At 37.8% G+C, this 13,641-nt stretch overlaps 1 protein-coding gene across 10 annotated transcripts in view; it reads left to right on the top strand.

Annotated features, from left to right (window-relative positions):
* Positions 1–13,641, top strand: part of BLOC1S5 (biogenesis of lysosomal organelles complex 1 subunit 5) — a 120,694-nt gene that overhangs the window by 26,370 nt on the left and 80,683 nt on the right. For 4 of the 10 annotated variants that reach the window (XR_012334314.1, XM_073810306.1, XM_073810300.1 and 1 more), the window contains exon 4: positions 1,530–1,645. Coding sequence is in view for 9 of the 10 variants with exons in the window: in XM_073810306.1 (XP_073666407.1) it covers positions 1,530–1,645 (116 nt within the window). In the remaining variant the exon portion in view is untranslated. Of the gene's footprint in view, positions 1–1,529; positions 1,646–10,451; positions 10,520–11,793; positions 12,226–13,641 lie in introns of those variants that run through there. The other 6 variants (XM_073810301.1, XM_073810305.1, XM_073810302.1 and 3 more) reach the window with 5 other exon arrangements.

Below are 13,641 nucleotides of genomic sequence, written 5' to 3'. Positions count from 1 at the left end.
GGAACTTTGAACTTGGGGCTGGGTTGAGTGGGGTAGAAAGGCATAATTGTGAAACAACTGGGTAAAATTGTTTAAGCAAATGCAAGATAAAGTGGTAGGATATACACATACCTAGTTAAAGAATTTCAAATAAGAGAAAATCCTTATAGGGAAAGGATTCAACTGGAGGGCTTTATGAAGGCACTAAACCTTGAACTGGGCTTTTGAAACATGGAAACATTTTAATTAGAGGAAAGGAATAAGGAAAGCACTTTCAGTAGGGAGAGGACAGTGCATAGAATAATAGCAACAGTCACATTTCTTGACTGCTTACCATGTGTGAAGAACTGCTCTGAGTGGCTTTTATTATTAATCTTTCAATTATTTTTAAGCATACTGCGTACTGCATTATCTCATCCTTTTCTCATGTCCATTCTGAAGCCCTCTTATTAGTTGTTACGTTCATTTTACAAATGAGGAACTAAGGTTCTGAGAGATTAGGAGCAGCAGCAGTAGCACCTGGCACATAGCAAACACTCAGTAAATACCTGACAGACGGCTGCATGAACGAGCGAGCACACAAGCCCAAGGGCAGTCACACGCGTAACTAAAGTTCAACTCAAGGTTGACTGAGGAAGGCTGACTCTTAGCCCACACACCAACCAGCGAAGTAAGTGAAAACGTTTGTGTACAGAAATAAAATGGATCCGGTAAAGGAAGAGGCTTGAACAACTGATGGATTAAAACCAGTTTCATTGTTGAGATTATAAGAGAGGTAGAGCCCTGAAGGCAAGAGCCGAGTCTTAGGGTCAGGGGTCTGATTTTAAGTCCTGCTTTCTGTGCCTGTTAGTCATATTACCTCCTTGAGTGACGTTTCACTGCGTTTGTGCCTCAGTTTTTTACAGATGACAAAAATCTGTAAAATGGGATAGTGATACTCACTTAGTAGGAAAGTGGAATTAAGAGGAGTAATACATGGAAAGTACTTAACACACTTCTTGGCACATAGTAATACTCAGCAAATAACTACAATAATTATTACTAGCAATTTTAAGTCATTACAAAAGGGAAATGACTTAAAAGAAAGCAGCCCAGAGAAACCTGAATCTGGCAGTGGCAGACAGGATGAATTAGAAGAGGTGAGAAGAATAGTAGAAAGTCGTCGAAGCATTCTGGGTATCAAGTCCTGCCTGCAAGAGAGCAGGGGTACCAGTGAGGAAGGGGCAGGGGAAGTTAATGAATCAGAGAGACTCTGTAAAGTCTACATCCATCAGAATGGAATGATACATTTATCAGGTGTTTTATATCTTTTTAGAGAATTCTGAGGTCATTGATGACAACTTGTCATTGGAATTAGTACTGAATGCCCTTGGCTTGCAGCTCAAAGCTCACAAATGATAGTGGTTCTCATTATGACATCCTGAATACTTTTCTTTCCCCTTTTAGCCACCCTACCATGACCAAAATAATACCAGCTTTTTTTGCATAGTTTCTTGAGATCTAAAACAGTCCAAGTGTTGTTTTTTGTTTTTGTTTTTGTTTTAATCCAGGTAAGTTTCTCCTTGAACAAGGGCTGCTGATTGAAAACCCACTCTGTTTTATTTCAGTGCAAGCAGCTACGGACTCGGTCTGTAGGCTCCAACAGAGGGAACAGGAGCGAAACAAGGTAAAAGTGGACCATTTGGGTAATGGAGGCTGTAACTCCAGGGCTTTTATTATCATATTATTAGCAGTTGCTTTTGATTTTAAAAAATTCTCTGAATTTGTTTTCTCTTGTGCAGTGATTTTAAAAGATTAAAAAATGGCTAATTCATTGAAGGTGTGTTGAGGAGGTATGGTCACATAATTGCACGATCTGTATTTTTATAATTCATATTGCAGACCTTTTTTTCTCCTTTTCAACTTTTCCCTGAAAGTGGTATTTGTCTCTTAGAGGAGAAAGAATAGGACTGTTACATGGAACAAAAAATACCCACCAGGTTGGAAATATAAATCTTCAGGCCTGAGGCCTTGAGTATATCATGTATATTTCTTCTAGAAAAGGAGGCATTCATGCCTGTGGATGGGTTCTTTAATGAATAGTCATAAGAGTGTGTGAATCACTTGCTGGGTAGTGCTTTGCTTATTTGAATTATATCTTAACTAAATTCAGATGTGGAAAAACAGCACAAGAATTTAAGTTCCTGTAATAATTTGGTGTTTTAACTTACAGTTTTCATGAAGTATTTTTATAACTTTATTGTTCTAAACTAGTGGGGATACACTTGTTAAGAAATGGTGAGTCACTCTGAAAATATGCCTTTTTGTGTGTTTATATCAGCAAGTGTTACTATCTCCATTTGTCCTTAATGTGTGGTTTATCCATAATAATGGTACCGATCTGGCACTGTAAAAAAGAAATAGGGACCTTGCCCAAGTTTAAATTTCTCCACCCTTTGCTCAACTCTTAATGTTGATATAAATTTAAAAACTCAACAATCTGATGGATCAAGCCTTACTGAAAAGACAGTTAAGCCAGGTGGGAAGGCTGCCCGAGAGGAACAGGATCCCAGCGGGCCAGGTTGGGAAACAGGGCTGTTGCGAGACCACTGATAACATGGCAGGGCAGAGCCGTGGGCAGGGAAGTTGGTGTCGGGGTGCAGTGCTTGCACAGTGTCCGGAGAGCACGGTGGGGACAGCTGTGGGGGCTTCAGTGCGCCATGCCCAGCTGGACAGCAGATTTTTTTTTAGTCTCTACTTGGCTAGGTGCCACTGAAGGTGAAAGATTTTAATTTAAGTTTAAGGCAGCTCATACATGTAGGAGCTAAAAGTCTAGGAGTCCCAAACCACTAACGAGAATATAATGTAGGATAAAGTAAGGGCTGTGATAGTTACAAAGAACTTTGCAGGATCTTGGCAAAAAGTGTAATTACCCAGGAAGATAGTGACATCCGAGCCCAACCTTGATCAGTGAGTAGGAATTCGAGTGATAGAAGATGGGAAGAAAGATACTGTAGGATAAAGGATATAGTGGAAGCAAAGGCAAAAGATGGGAGAAGTCGGTGGTCTCACGGAGCTGGTAGGTAGACTGTCTAGATGGATGTTTCCAGAGAAGAATGTAGAGAATCAAGCATTCAACGTTAAGCAATTTGTTGTGGAAGCACCAGGAACATTCCTGTGTTTGAGAATCAGAAAGACTTTTTCTGATAGAACACTGGCTGTGCTGGCTGTTACTGGCTGTAACTTATGCAGTTCTCTTGGCTTTCAAAATAAAAATGAAAAAGGGTTTTTTTTTACGTGAATATGCACTCACATGATATTGGTCTTTATTTCTAAGACATTCTCAGGGCAGTTATGATTCTGATAAAATGGCAATCCCTGTCATTCTTAAGCAGAACTAACCTAACATTAAATTATAATTGGGATAGATGGTTCCTCTTGTCACTTTGAACTTTTTTCATGTTTGGTGTATTAACTGTATGTAAGTAGGAAAATTACCAGATTGGGTAAAAAATATCTGGTGTCTTCTATTTCTGGTACTTGCCTTTATTAGCTAACTGTGTGCCCTTGGACAAGTCCTTGAGCTTCAAAGCAAATACTTGTTCTACTTACCTGATAGATTGATGTTCTACTTACCTGATATATTGTGTTACATAATTTATGTGAAATAGCTTTACTTTCCAAATGTCAGGTGGCTTTTTTTCCCCTACCACCTCGATCGTTTGTTTAAGATGCAGGCAATCACTCTGGATAAGAGCCCTGCTGTGGTCTGTAGGGTTGGTGAAGCACTTGATTTTCTAAATTGAAAGATACTGTCCCTTGGTTTAAAAAAAAATGGCCTCAAGAAATAATAAAGCCCTTGGGGTATTTTGGTCTTAAATATATTTCTTCCAGGTACTATCTCAGAGAATGTTATTGAACTTTTTTTTTTAATGGAATACACATTAAAAATCAGTATTTTAGAATATATTGAAATGTAGTCTTTATTTCTTTTATTAGTGCGTGTCTAGTTAGCGGAACATTTGAAATATGGATCCTTAAGGTCTTTCTTTTTTTCTGAAGTGCCATATCTGATTTTGCCAAAACTTGGTGTGGCGGAGGCTTCAGACGACATACATATGACAGACTACATACATATGACAGACTACATACATATGACAGACTACATACATATGACAGAGAGGCAAAGCTAACTTCTCCTCTAGCAAATGTGCACAAAGCAAAATTGCCTCTAGCTGCAGTTTACAATCTAATGTTAGTTGTTGCCTCGGTTATTCTATTGGCTACATTTTGTATATTTGAATGGCTCTCAGAACAAAGAAAGATGGGAGTAGTAATGGAATACAATAGACTATTGCCATTAATCATTCTTTTATGTCAAGACAATTTGTGGAATTCTGTGGGAAGTAAGTTATGATAAACGTCATTCATCCAAATCATACTTCTCACAATTGATATCTAAAAGTACATTCAGAAGGACAATAAATGCACATTCCCCAGTTATTTGACATATGTCTTAAAAACTGGTAACTAATACAAACTGCATATTGGGCACTAGCAGTAAGAGTAGTGAAATGAAAATACAATTGGCTTATAAAATTCACTGACTTAAATAAGCTGTCAAAGGCAGATGATGAGCTGATTAATATCTGTCACTGGTTTAAACTTAGGTTCATGCACAGGCATCAACTATTGAAGTTCTGTTCATCCAGACTAGAGATAATAATAAAGTAAACATGAATCCTTTGATTCATCTTGTCCACAAATATTTATTAAATTTAGTTTTCCCTCTATGATTTTTTTTTATGAGAGCAGTGAGATAGCATGGTTTATACATTTTTTCTTGATAGAGTTTGAAAATGTAGGGTAATGGATCAGTACAATTGGCCCTCTGCATCCGCTGGTTCTGCATCCGTGGATTCAACCAAAATGTTTAAAATGTATATTTTTTAAATTCCAGGAAGTTCCAAAAAGGAAAACTTGAATTTGCCACATGCTGGCAGCTGTTTCCAAAGCAGTTACACTGTATTTATATAGCATTTATATGTATTAGGTATTATAAGTAATCTAGAGATGATTTCAAGTATATGGGAGGATTTACAGGTTATATGCAAATACTACACCATTTTATAAGGGACTTGAGCATCCGTGGATTTTGATATCCATAGTGGGGGGGGAGCGCGGTCCTGGAAGCAAAACCCCATGGATACCACGGGATGACTGTACATAATATTCTAAATATTTTAAATAATTACTGGCAGTTGTTATTCTGGTACTTCTTATTGATGTAAATACTTTTTCATTTATCCTTGTAAGGCATATGTAAAATTAAAGGCACATGTATTGCTGACAGATGTTCCAAAGAACCTTTTAGACATTAGTTGCTTTATTCAGAGTTTTCCCTTAGACCAGGGTTTTTCAACCTCTGCGCTGTTGGCGTTTTGGAGCAGATAAATCTTCGTTGTGGAGTCTTTCCTGCATGTTGTAGGATGTTTAGCAGCATCCTTGGCCTCTACCCACTAGATGCCAGTATCACCACCCCCAACCTGTGTTGTGATAACCAAAAACCTGGGGGACAGGAGCCTCAAAATCACCCCCAACCGAGAATTACCCACTTAGACTAATGTGTGCAAAAATGTGTTTTTATTATGTATCCATGAGTTGATTTATAGACCTGGTCCTAGACACAGTTTGCCTTCAGGATTGAGTTTTCTTCAAATGTATCTCCAATGGGACATAAGTAAGCTGGGTTATTACTACTGTTTCTTTCTGTTGTAGAAAGAGACAAAAACCATTACAGCTAATTATTTTTGGTACACAGCTATAGCTCATTAATAAACTTTCTCTTTATTTTCTTTTAAAGTTGGCATTTTCTTTTTTATCTTGGGAAAACAAATGTATCCACTCCTTTGAGTATGCAATTGATTTCATTTAGGCAGAACCCTCTGAAACTTGATTTGAATTATTTTTATTGTGATAAAATACACAGATATGTCATTTGGGGAAGTATTAAACATAAGAATAAGTCTGGAAGAGATTCATAAAAGTCACATTTCACAATGAACTCTAGAAACTGTAATACTGTCTTTATTTCTTTGGAAACCATTTTAGTGGCTCCCAGTGTCCACAGTGTAAAAATTTTAACTACAGAATGAAACATACAAATTTAAGTAAAAAAAAAAAGTAATGTAGAATGATAGATTTGAACTAATTCAGGTTTTATTTCTGCAGTTGCTGTGCTGGATCATTTTTTATTTTTTTTAGTTTTATTTTTTGACTGTGTCGTGTCTTCATTGCTGCGCGTGGGCTTTCTCTAGTTGTGGTGAGCGGGGGCTACTCTTCATTGCAGTGCATGGGCTTCTCATTGTGGTCGCTCCTCTTGTTGTGGAGCCAAGCTCTAGGCGCGCTCGCTTCAGTAGTTGCGGCGCATGGGCTCAGTAGTTGTGGCTCGCGGGCTTAGTTGCTCCTTGGCATGTGGGATCTTCCCAGACCAGGGATTGAACTAGTGTCGTCTGCATTGGCAGGCGGACTCTTAATCACTGTGCCACTGGGGAAGTGCTGGATCATTTTTTAAATGCAAGGACATTTAGTAATTCAGGGATTAGAGGGGCTGAGCATCTAAAGAAAGCTGACATGATTCTGAACTGTTAGGAATTTACTTTTGGAAATGAACGTGTGTAGCTGACTCACTTTGTTCAGGACTGGCTCTGTAACTGGAAGTCCTTTAAATTAACTTCAAGGTTTATTAAAGGATAAACAATGAAAATGTGTTAATTTGAAACTTATGTATTACTAAACTTCAACAGTAACCTCAATAATCGTTTAGAACTCAGACCAAAGAAGGATTTGGGGGTTAAGAGTATTTTATCACTGACATTACTCAGTATATTGCCAGCACCTGGTGGTAATAAAAACCAGTCTTTCAGTTGTGTGTGTCATCGGTTTAAATTCTGTTCAGACAGTGCACCCCCTTGTTGCTTGCACCTAGGGCAGAGCTCTCCCACCCTCGTGCTGTTGGTATGCCATTAGTACATATTGTATCGTTATTGAAAAAAGAAAGCTGCAGACCATCATGTGTCGTATGACTACATTTTGTTGTAATTAAGTAAATAGGTTTGTATGAACAAAGGAAAAAGCGTAAGTGTACCCATCAAACTAGTAATAATACTAGGAAAAAGGAAACAAGGGACAGGATTTGTATGTGTATGTTGGGGGGGGAACTGTCCCTTTATATTCTTGTATTTGAATTTGTTTCTAAGATCTGTGATACTTCTTTAATAAAAATTAAGGGAAAATGCTAATATGAGGAATTACTGAGCCTTAAGTGTTTATACTTTCTATTTTGATAGATTTTTGCAAATTGCTCACCAGAGACCCTAATTACTGCCACCACCATGAATATCAAGTTTTAAACGTATAATTTAGTATGTACTCTTTTGGTAGCTGCTAGAAATTTAACTGCTAACCGTAATTACCTATTACAGGTAATTTTAAGCTTTAAATGGTAAGTAGTTCCATTATTATGTTGTGTTCCTTCTGTTAGTCTTGTGTGAATCTGTTGCACATAACGATAGTTAGATATGATCGTTATTTTTCAAACGCATTTCAACTGTAGAGGAATCCTTTCAGACTAAATCTGACGTAGAGCCCCCTATATTGAACGTGAAAGCCGAATTACTGTGCACAGGCGATGACGGTCTGCGGTTAGCTCACTGTTTATAAAAGACTGTTCCTTATTTCTGAGAGTTCTTTTTAGTTGTAAACAGACTCATTGGCATGTTAGGCTAAATCTTTGGCGTTTATAACTTGCTCTGCGTGAACTGGAGGCGCGCTGCCCTTAGGACGGGCTTGGTTCTCGAGGAGGTGGCGCCTTTGCTGCTTCAGATCAAGGAGCAGTTCAGCTCCTTGTTGTTCTGTTCTGGTGAGGTTACCGCTGCCCAGACTGTATTTCCTGACATTTTGAATAGATTTGCTCTGAGGTAACCTTCACTCCTGTTGGCTTAAATAGTTTTTAACTTGCTTCTGGGTGATGATATGTGAGATATAGCTAACTCGGGATTTTTCTGCTGTTATATACAATGAAACCTCACGTGTCTAGAAGTCTTAGAACACAAATCATTCCATATAGCCAGGTCAACCACAAAGCTGAGATTTTTATCATCTTGAAGCATGGTACTTTTATCACTTTAATTATTTTGGATGGAAATCTTTAAAAATATATTCCACACTTTTCTGGTTTTTATAAAAAGTTTATTAAATGTTACAGGTTAATTTTCTTTATGAATTAGGAATTACTGAGAATGTAAAATTTTATGCTGTGGTGAAAATGGTGATGTCCTCAGGGAATTAGAGAGAAAAACGTGTTTCTCTATTTCAGACGCCCTCAGATACTGTCTGTTTCTAAGTTTCTGTATCTGTCTTCTTTTTTGTAAGGCTGATGCCTATCATTTCTTTCTATCTCATTTATCAGCATTTTCTTTAATTTGACTTTTAATATGGTATAGCTTTAGAAAACAGTTAACTAACCTGGTTAGAATTGTGTGTAAGGTAGGGCAAATAAATTCAGAATCAGAAGAGTTTTTCATGAATACTGCAGTATTTTTAAATGGACTTTGTGTTATGTTATTTTGGGCTGGTGTGTGTGTGTGTGTGTGTGTGTGTGTGTGTGTGCGCGCGTGCACGCGTGTGCGTTTTTTTTTTTTTTTTGACCGCTTAAAGTTCTTACCATAAAGTTTTCAACTAAGTTTCAGGTAGATGTTATTTTCTGGTAGCTGACTTTTGTTTATAGGTAAAGATTACAGTGTTGTCAGTACAGGAATATACAAGCTACCCCTCCCTTTTTTTCCTTACTAATTGTGGAGAATGCAAGATTTCAAAGCAGTCATTGTTATTAAAGGTGGGAGACTGAGAAAGGATAGATAAAGTAGAGTGGCTTCCAGACCTTTTTTAAAAAATTTTCTTGAGGTATAGTTGATTTACAATGTTGTGTTTAATTTCTGCCTAAGCAAAGTGACTCAGTTATACATATACATATATTCTTTTTCCTATTCTTTTCCACTGTGGTTTCACAGCATATTGAATATAGTTCCCTGTGCTACACAGGACCTTGGTGTTTATCCAACACACACACACACACACACACACACACACACACACACACACACACACGCACGCACGCACGCACGCGCGTTTGCATCTGCTAATCCCACACTCCCAATCATTCCTTCCCCTAACCCCCTTCCCCCTTGGCAACCACAAGTCTGCAGAACTCCTTGATATGAAAGCAAGACTGGATTTTCAACTCGGTTAGGGAATTGTCAGTCTTCACCTTCACCTGGACTCGGAGGCCAAGCAGTGATATGTGTCATATGAAAAAGCTACTTGGATGTATATGTCTTTGGTAATAATATTCTGAAGCTACAAAATAGAGAAACTGGTCTTTGGCAATGTCTTAATTAAAGTCTTGTCTTACAGCCAAATGGTAAATGGTGGAATCACGGGAAGATTGAGTTGAGTATGGGATTGGGAGGCGAGAACTATTACTTTTATTCGAGTTGCCTTGTATTGTTTGAATTATAAAAATCTGTTGCTAAAATCAGATTATTAAAATTAAAGATTTAAAACCCTAAATTGAAGAGGATTAAAAAGTGGTTTGATCTGCCTTCTAGATGCATTGCTCATATCTGTATAATAATGCTTACCTTCTATTAAGCACTGTAGACACCGAGCTAGGAACTTGACATGATACAGATTTATTTATGAATGTAAATATTCTTTTCCTCATTTTAAAATTAAAATTTAACGCGGCCAGAATCATGCAACTGGTAACAGGTGAACCAGAATTTGAAGCCAGGTTTATCCACTTCCCAAATCTTCATTTTTCTCTGTTGAGCTGTATGGCAACATGCTGCCTGGTGGGAAGTCGAACCTGGGCTGTTGCCTCATGGCACAGATCACAGGGTCAGCCAAGCTAATGACAGTGCTTCAATTAAAAAGAGAAGACTAATCTGTTAAACAGCTTCTGAGCATGCAGGGTTAGTATCCTCTGTACTTATTAGAAATTAATTTTCAGCCAAAGCAAGGCATCATTTTGATGAAATTTATTTGCATTTTTCTTCTCTATGACTTTTCTCTTAAAATAGTTTTGTAAAAGTTCCATGAAAAGAATTTAATGAACTCTTCATGTTTTATTCATCTTTTGAAGAATTACCGTCCATGAGGCCGAAAGGTTAAGAAGAAATGTTTTGAATTTTGTTTAACCTGTTTCCCAAACTTACTGGATCAGCAAACCCCATCCTAACCCTCTCTCCCCCACACTGTACTGCCTGCACAGATCACATGGGTCTGCGGGACATATTTTAGGGGAATGTTTCACTATAACTGAAACTTCAGATTCACTTCTAACCTCTCGCCTTGGTGCTGAGGAACTTTAGATCAGATTGGCAGAAAAAACTCTTGCAGTAGTGTTTTTTTTTTTTTTTTTTGTCTTGCAGAAGACCTTTAGCCATCTATGTAAAACTTCCCTGGAAAGATCTGATCTGCACTTCGTGATAGAAAAGCCGTAGGTTTGGGTGTCAGCAAGTCCTAAGTTTGAGTCTACGATGTAGTAGCTCAGTGACCATGGAGAAGTAAACTTAGTGTTCTTAAGCCTTAATTTCTTCATCTGTAAAATGAGAATCCTGTAACCTCAGAAGTAGATAAGATATACAAAACAACTAGCAGAAATACACCTTTCATAGATACTTAGAGCACCATGGCTTCTCCACCTTGCTTCTCATCATGGCCCAGATGAGAGAGAAGATAATGGGCGGCATTATGGGTGGTGGGAAAACACGGCTTCCATCTTTTTCCTGATAGCTCTCTCAGCATCTGAGTTACCAGTATTCTGAGTAACCAGGTGTCCTCCTGCTTTCATTAGGGCTCTGGGATTAGTAAGCCTTTTGGTGCTTTGTAGGTTTTGATGGTTTGCATCTGTCACAGTGCTTGTTTTTTAAACAGGACTTAGTCTGTGGCAACACTTCTAGACACATATGTAGAATACTGAGGCAGAGATAGAAAGTTTTTTTTATACTGTCTTTTTGTATTTAGCTCTTTGTGGGTTGACCAAAAGTTTCGTTCAGTTTTTCTGTAAGATGTTACGGGAAAATCCGAACGAACTTTTTGGCCAACCCAATACCTATTCAAAGATAATAAATTATATTAAATTTATGCCTTTTAATTTATATATTGTTTCATCTTTATTGTTGTGTTACTCAAAAGAAAAAATTTGTCCTCATATAGAAATACTAAGGGACATCTCAAGATGAACTTAGATATTTGACACAGATGCTTTTGCCTTTTATTTGCTTTAAGTTTTGGAACTGAACCAAGAGAGAGTTCTTGAGTTGTCTTCCAGTGATTAATAATCTGTGATTCTTTTAATGTGGCCAAAAATATTTATGTGAGACATGCATTTTAATTTCTTAAAATAACAATTCTTTTGGCATGTATTCTTTAAACTTAATTTTTAAATTATATGCGATTAAATGGAATTTGTGGAGAAATAGAGGTGTGAAAATTTACCTGGATTATGTTTGATTCTGTCATTTAAAATACTAGACATTTTTGAAATTTCAGAAATGTGAATGCCCATGTTCAGGCATAGTAAGAGAAGCCTTAGATGTTTCTAATATGTCATGTTCTTGTTGGACATTAAAACTATAAAGCAGTTTTGTCACTGTGACTTATAAGCCGATTGTTACACTGTAGTGAGCAAATATCAAAATATTTGTCTCTCTGCATAGAAAAATAATTGTCTGCAAAACGTCCCATGACTTTCAAATTTTCTTTTCTCAGATGCGTAATGACCATTTAATAGCTAGTGAGAAACAGCATATAATGCAGTGGGAGGATTTCATGAAAGAACAACACAGCAAACAGGCTGAAGTGGACGAAGAGCACAGAACAGCCATGGAGAGGCTGAAAGAACAATACGCCGAGATGGAGAGGGGCCTGGCAAAATACCCAGCCTTTGGAGAACTTGAGCCATAACAGTGACAGACTGATGAGAAAATACTGCCTCCCCTCAGAAACCGCTCAGCCTCTGCCTCAAGTTGAGCAGTGTATTCAGTGTCACTCTTCTGCAGAAAAAAGAAACTGCTACCGGAGTCTTAGCTGTTTCCTAGAAGAATGCCACATCTTCCCAGTTTTAATTTCCTGTATCTGCCTGTATCTCTAAATGGGGAGAAGTAGGAGGAAAATGGTATAAACACGCTCTTTGTTAATGAGGATTGGTCTTAGTTTCCATTGATTATCTCGGAGAACTGTAAATACAGACTTCTTAGAAAAGTAATTTAATTCATTCTTATGCAGGGTTAATGTTACTTTATTATTGTGGCTCAGAAGGCCGATATGGTGGCTGCCTGTCAGAGCCTCCCTGGCTCTTGGAAGAGTGTGTACAGTGTTATTCCATGAGTAATGTACTGAGAAACAACTGTCCTGGGAGCAGAGACCACATTGAAGAGAGTCAAAACTTTGTCTCTGCTCTTCAAAGAGAGCCACATTGGTCTCTGAATTGGCCTGTTAGGAGAAGTTGCAGATTTTGCATGGCAGCGTAGTGCCGTGTTTCACTGGATGACAAGACATGCTTGTTAAGTTTGTGGCCTTCCAGCACTTCATATTTTCAGCTTTTAAAATGTGCTCACAAGGAAAAGCTTACCAAATACAGAGTTGACTTTTAACCTTTCCAAGAACCATAATCTTGCCCATAGATTTACCTCATTTTTACGCGTGTTTTGCTGTGGGTAAGCTTTGTAAGATAAATAATGTCCATACATGTTTCAGCTGTTTAATGAGTGATCAGCAAAATCTGCCAAGGCGGCCCTCCGGAACCATATAAAGATTCTGGCTCTGAGTACACCAGAAGTATCTGCCCACATGGCAAATGATCCATGTTAAATGGAAATCCTTTTTAGTGCTTAATGTCTGTTCTCATCAGCAGGTGTATTAAGATGAAACATGTACCAGTTCTGTCATCACTGCGATCTTTAAAAATCTGCATTTACCAATCTAATTGAGGAACTAAGTTGATTTTTTATTTGCCATAAACCAAGCAGAATTAAATGCAATAATTTCAAGAGATTTATGGCAAATGAATTTGAGGTATGGATAAATCTTTCAGGTCTTTTTTTTTTTTTATTGCTCTTCAGTAAAGAAAGGCACAAGAAAGAAAATACTCAACTCTTGTGTTATCTCAGTGTTGCTACTGCAGAAAAGTGACAATGCTTGCTTGTGTAAATTTATGGCTTGCTGTCAAAGCTTCATTCTTGGCTGCATGTTGAAAATGTGATTAAAGTTAATAGAGGAGATGAAATAAGTATTTGAGATTTCTTTCAGTAACACTGAACTTCTGCCAACTCCCTCTGTCCGCTACTGTAGGCTTGACAGGTTCATCCATCATCCTCCGGTACCTGGACGAAAAAGAGCACTTGCTGACATTCAGGCATGTTGGAATTTTCTTAATTCTCTTTCAGTGGATGGAAAAAGAAAACATACTTCCCAAAATATCCCACACATGAAAAGGGAGGGGAACCTTAAATGAAAATTCCTTTTGTACCATAGGCAGTTTGGGGAGAGCCATTAATTGCCAATGCACCATTGAACAGATGCTGGAACCAGGAGATCAGGACTTTGTGTGATTAGGAA

This window comes from Tursiops truncatus, chromosome 10 (assembly GCF_011762595.2).
Source record: "Tursiops truncatus isolate mTurTru1 chromosome 10, mTurTru1.mat.Y, whole genome shotgun sequence".
In the NCBI taxonomy this organism is placed as follows: Eukaryota; Metazoa; Chordata; class Mammalia; order Artiodactyla; family Delphinidae; genus Tursiops; species Tursiops truncatus.
The sequence above is the reverse complement of the archived record's forward strand: the minus strand, read 5'-3'. Positions and strand labels throughout refer to the sequence as shown.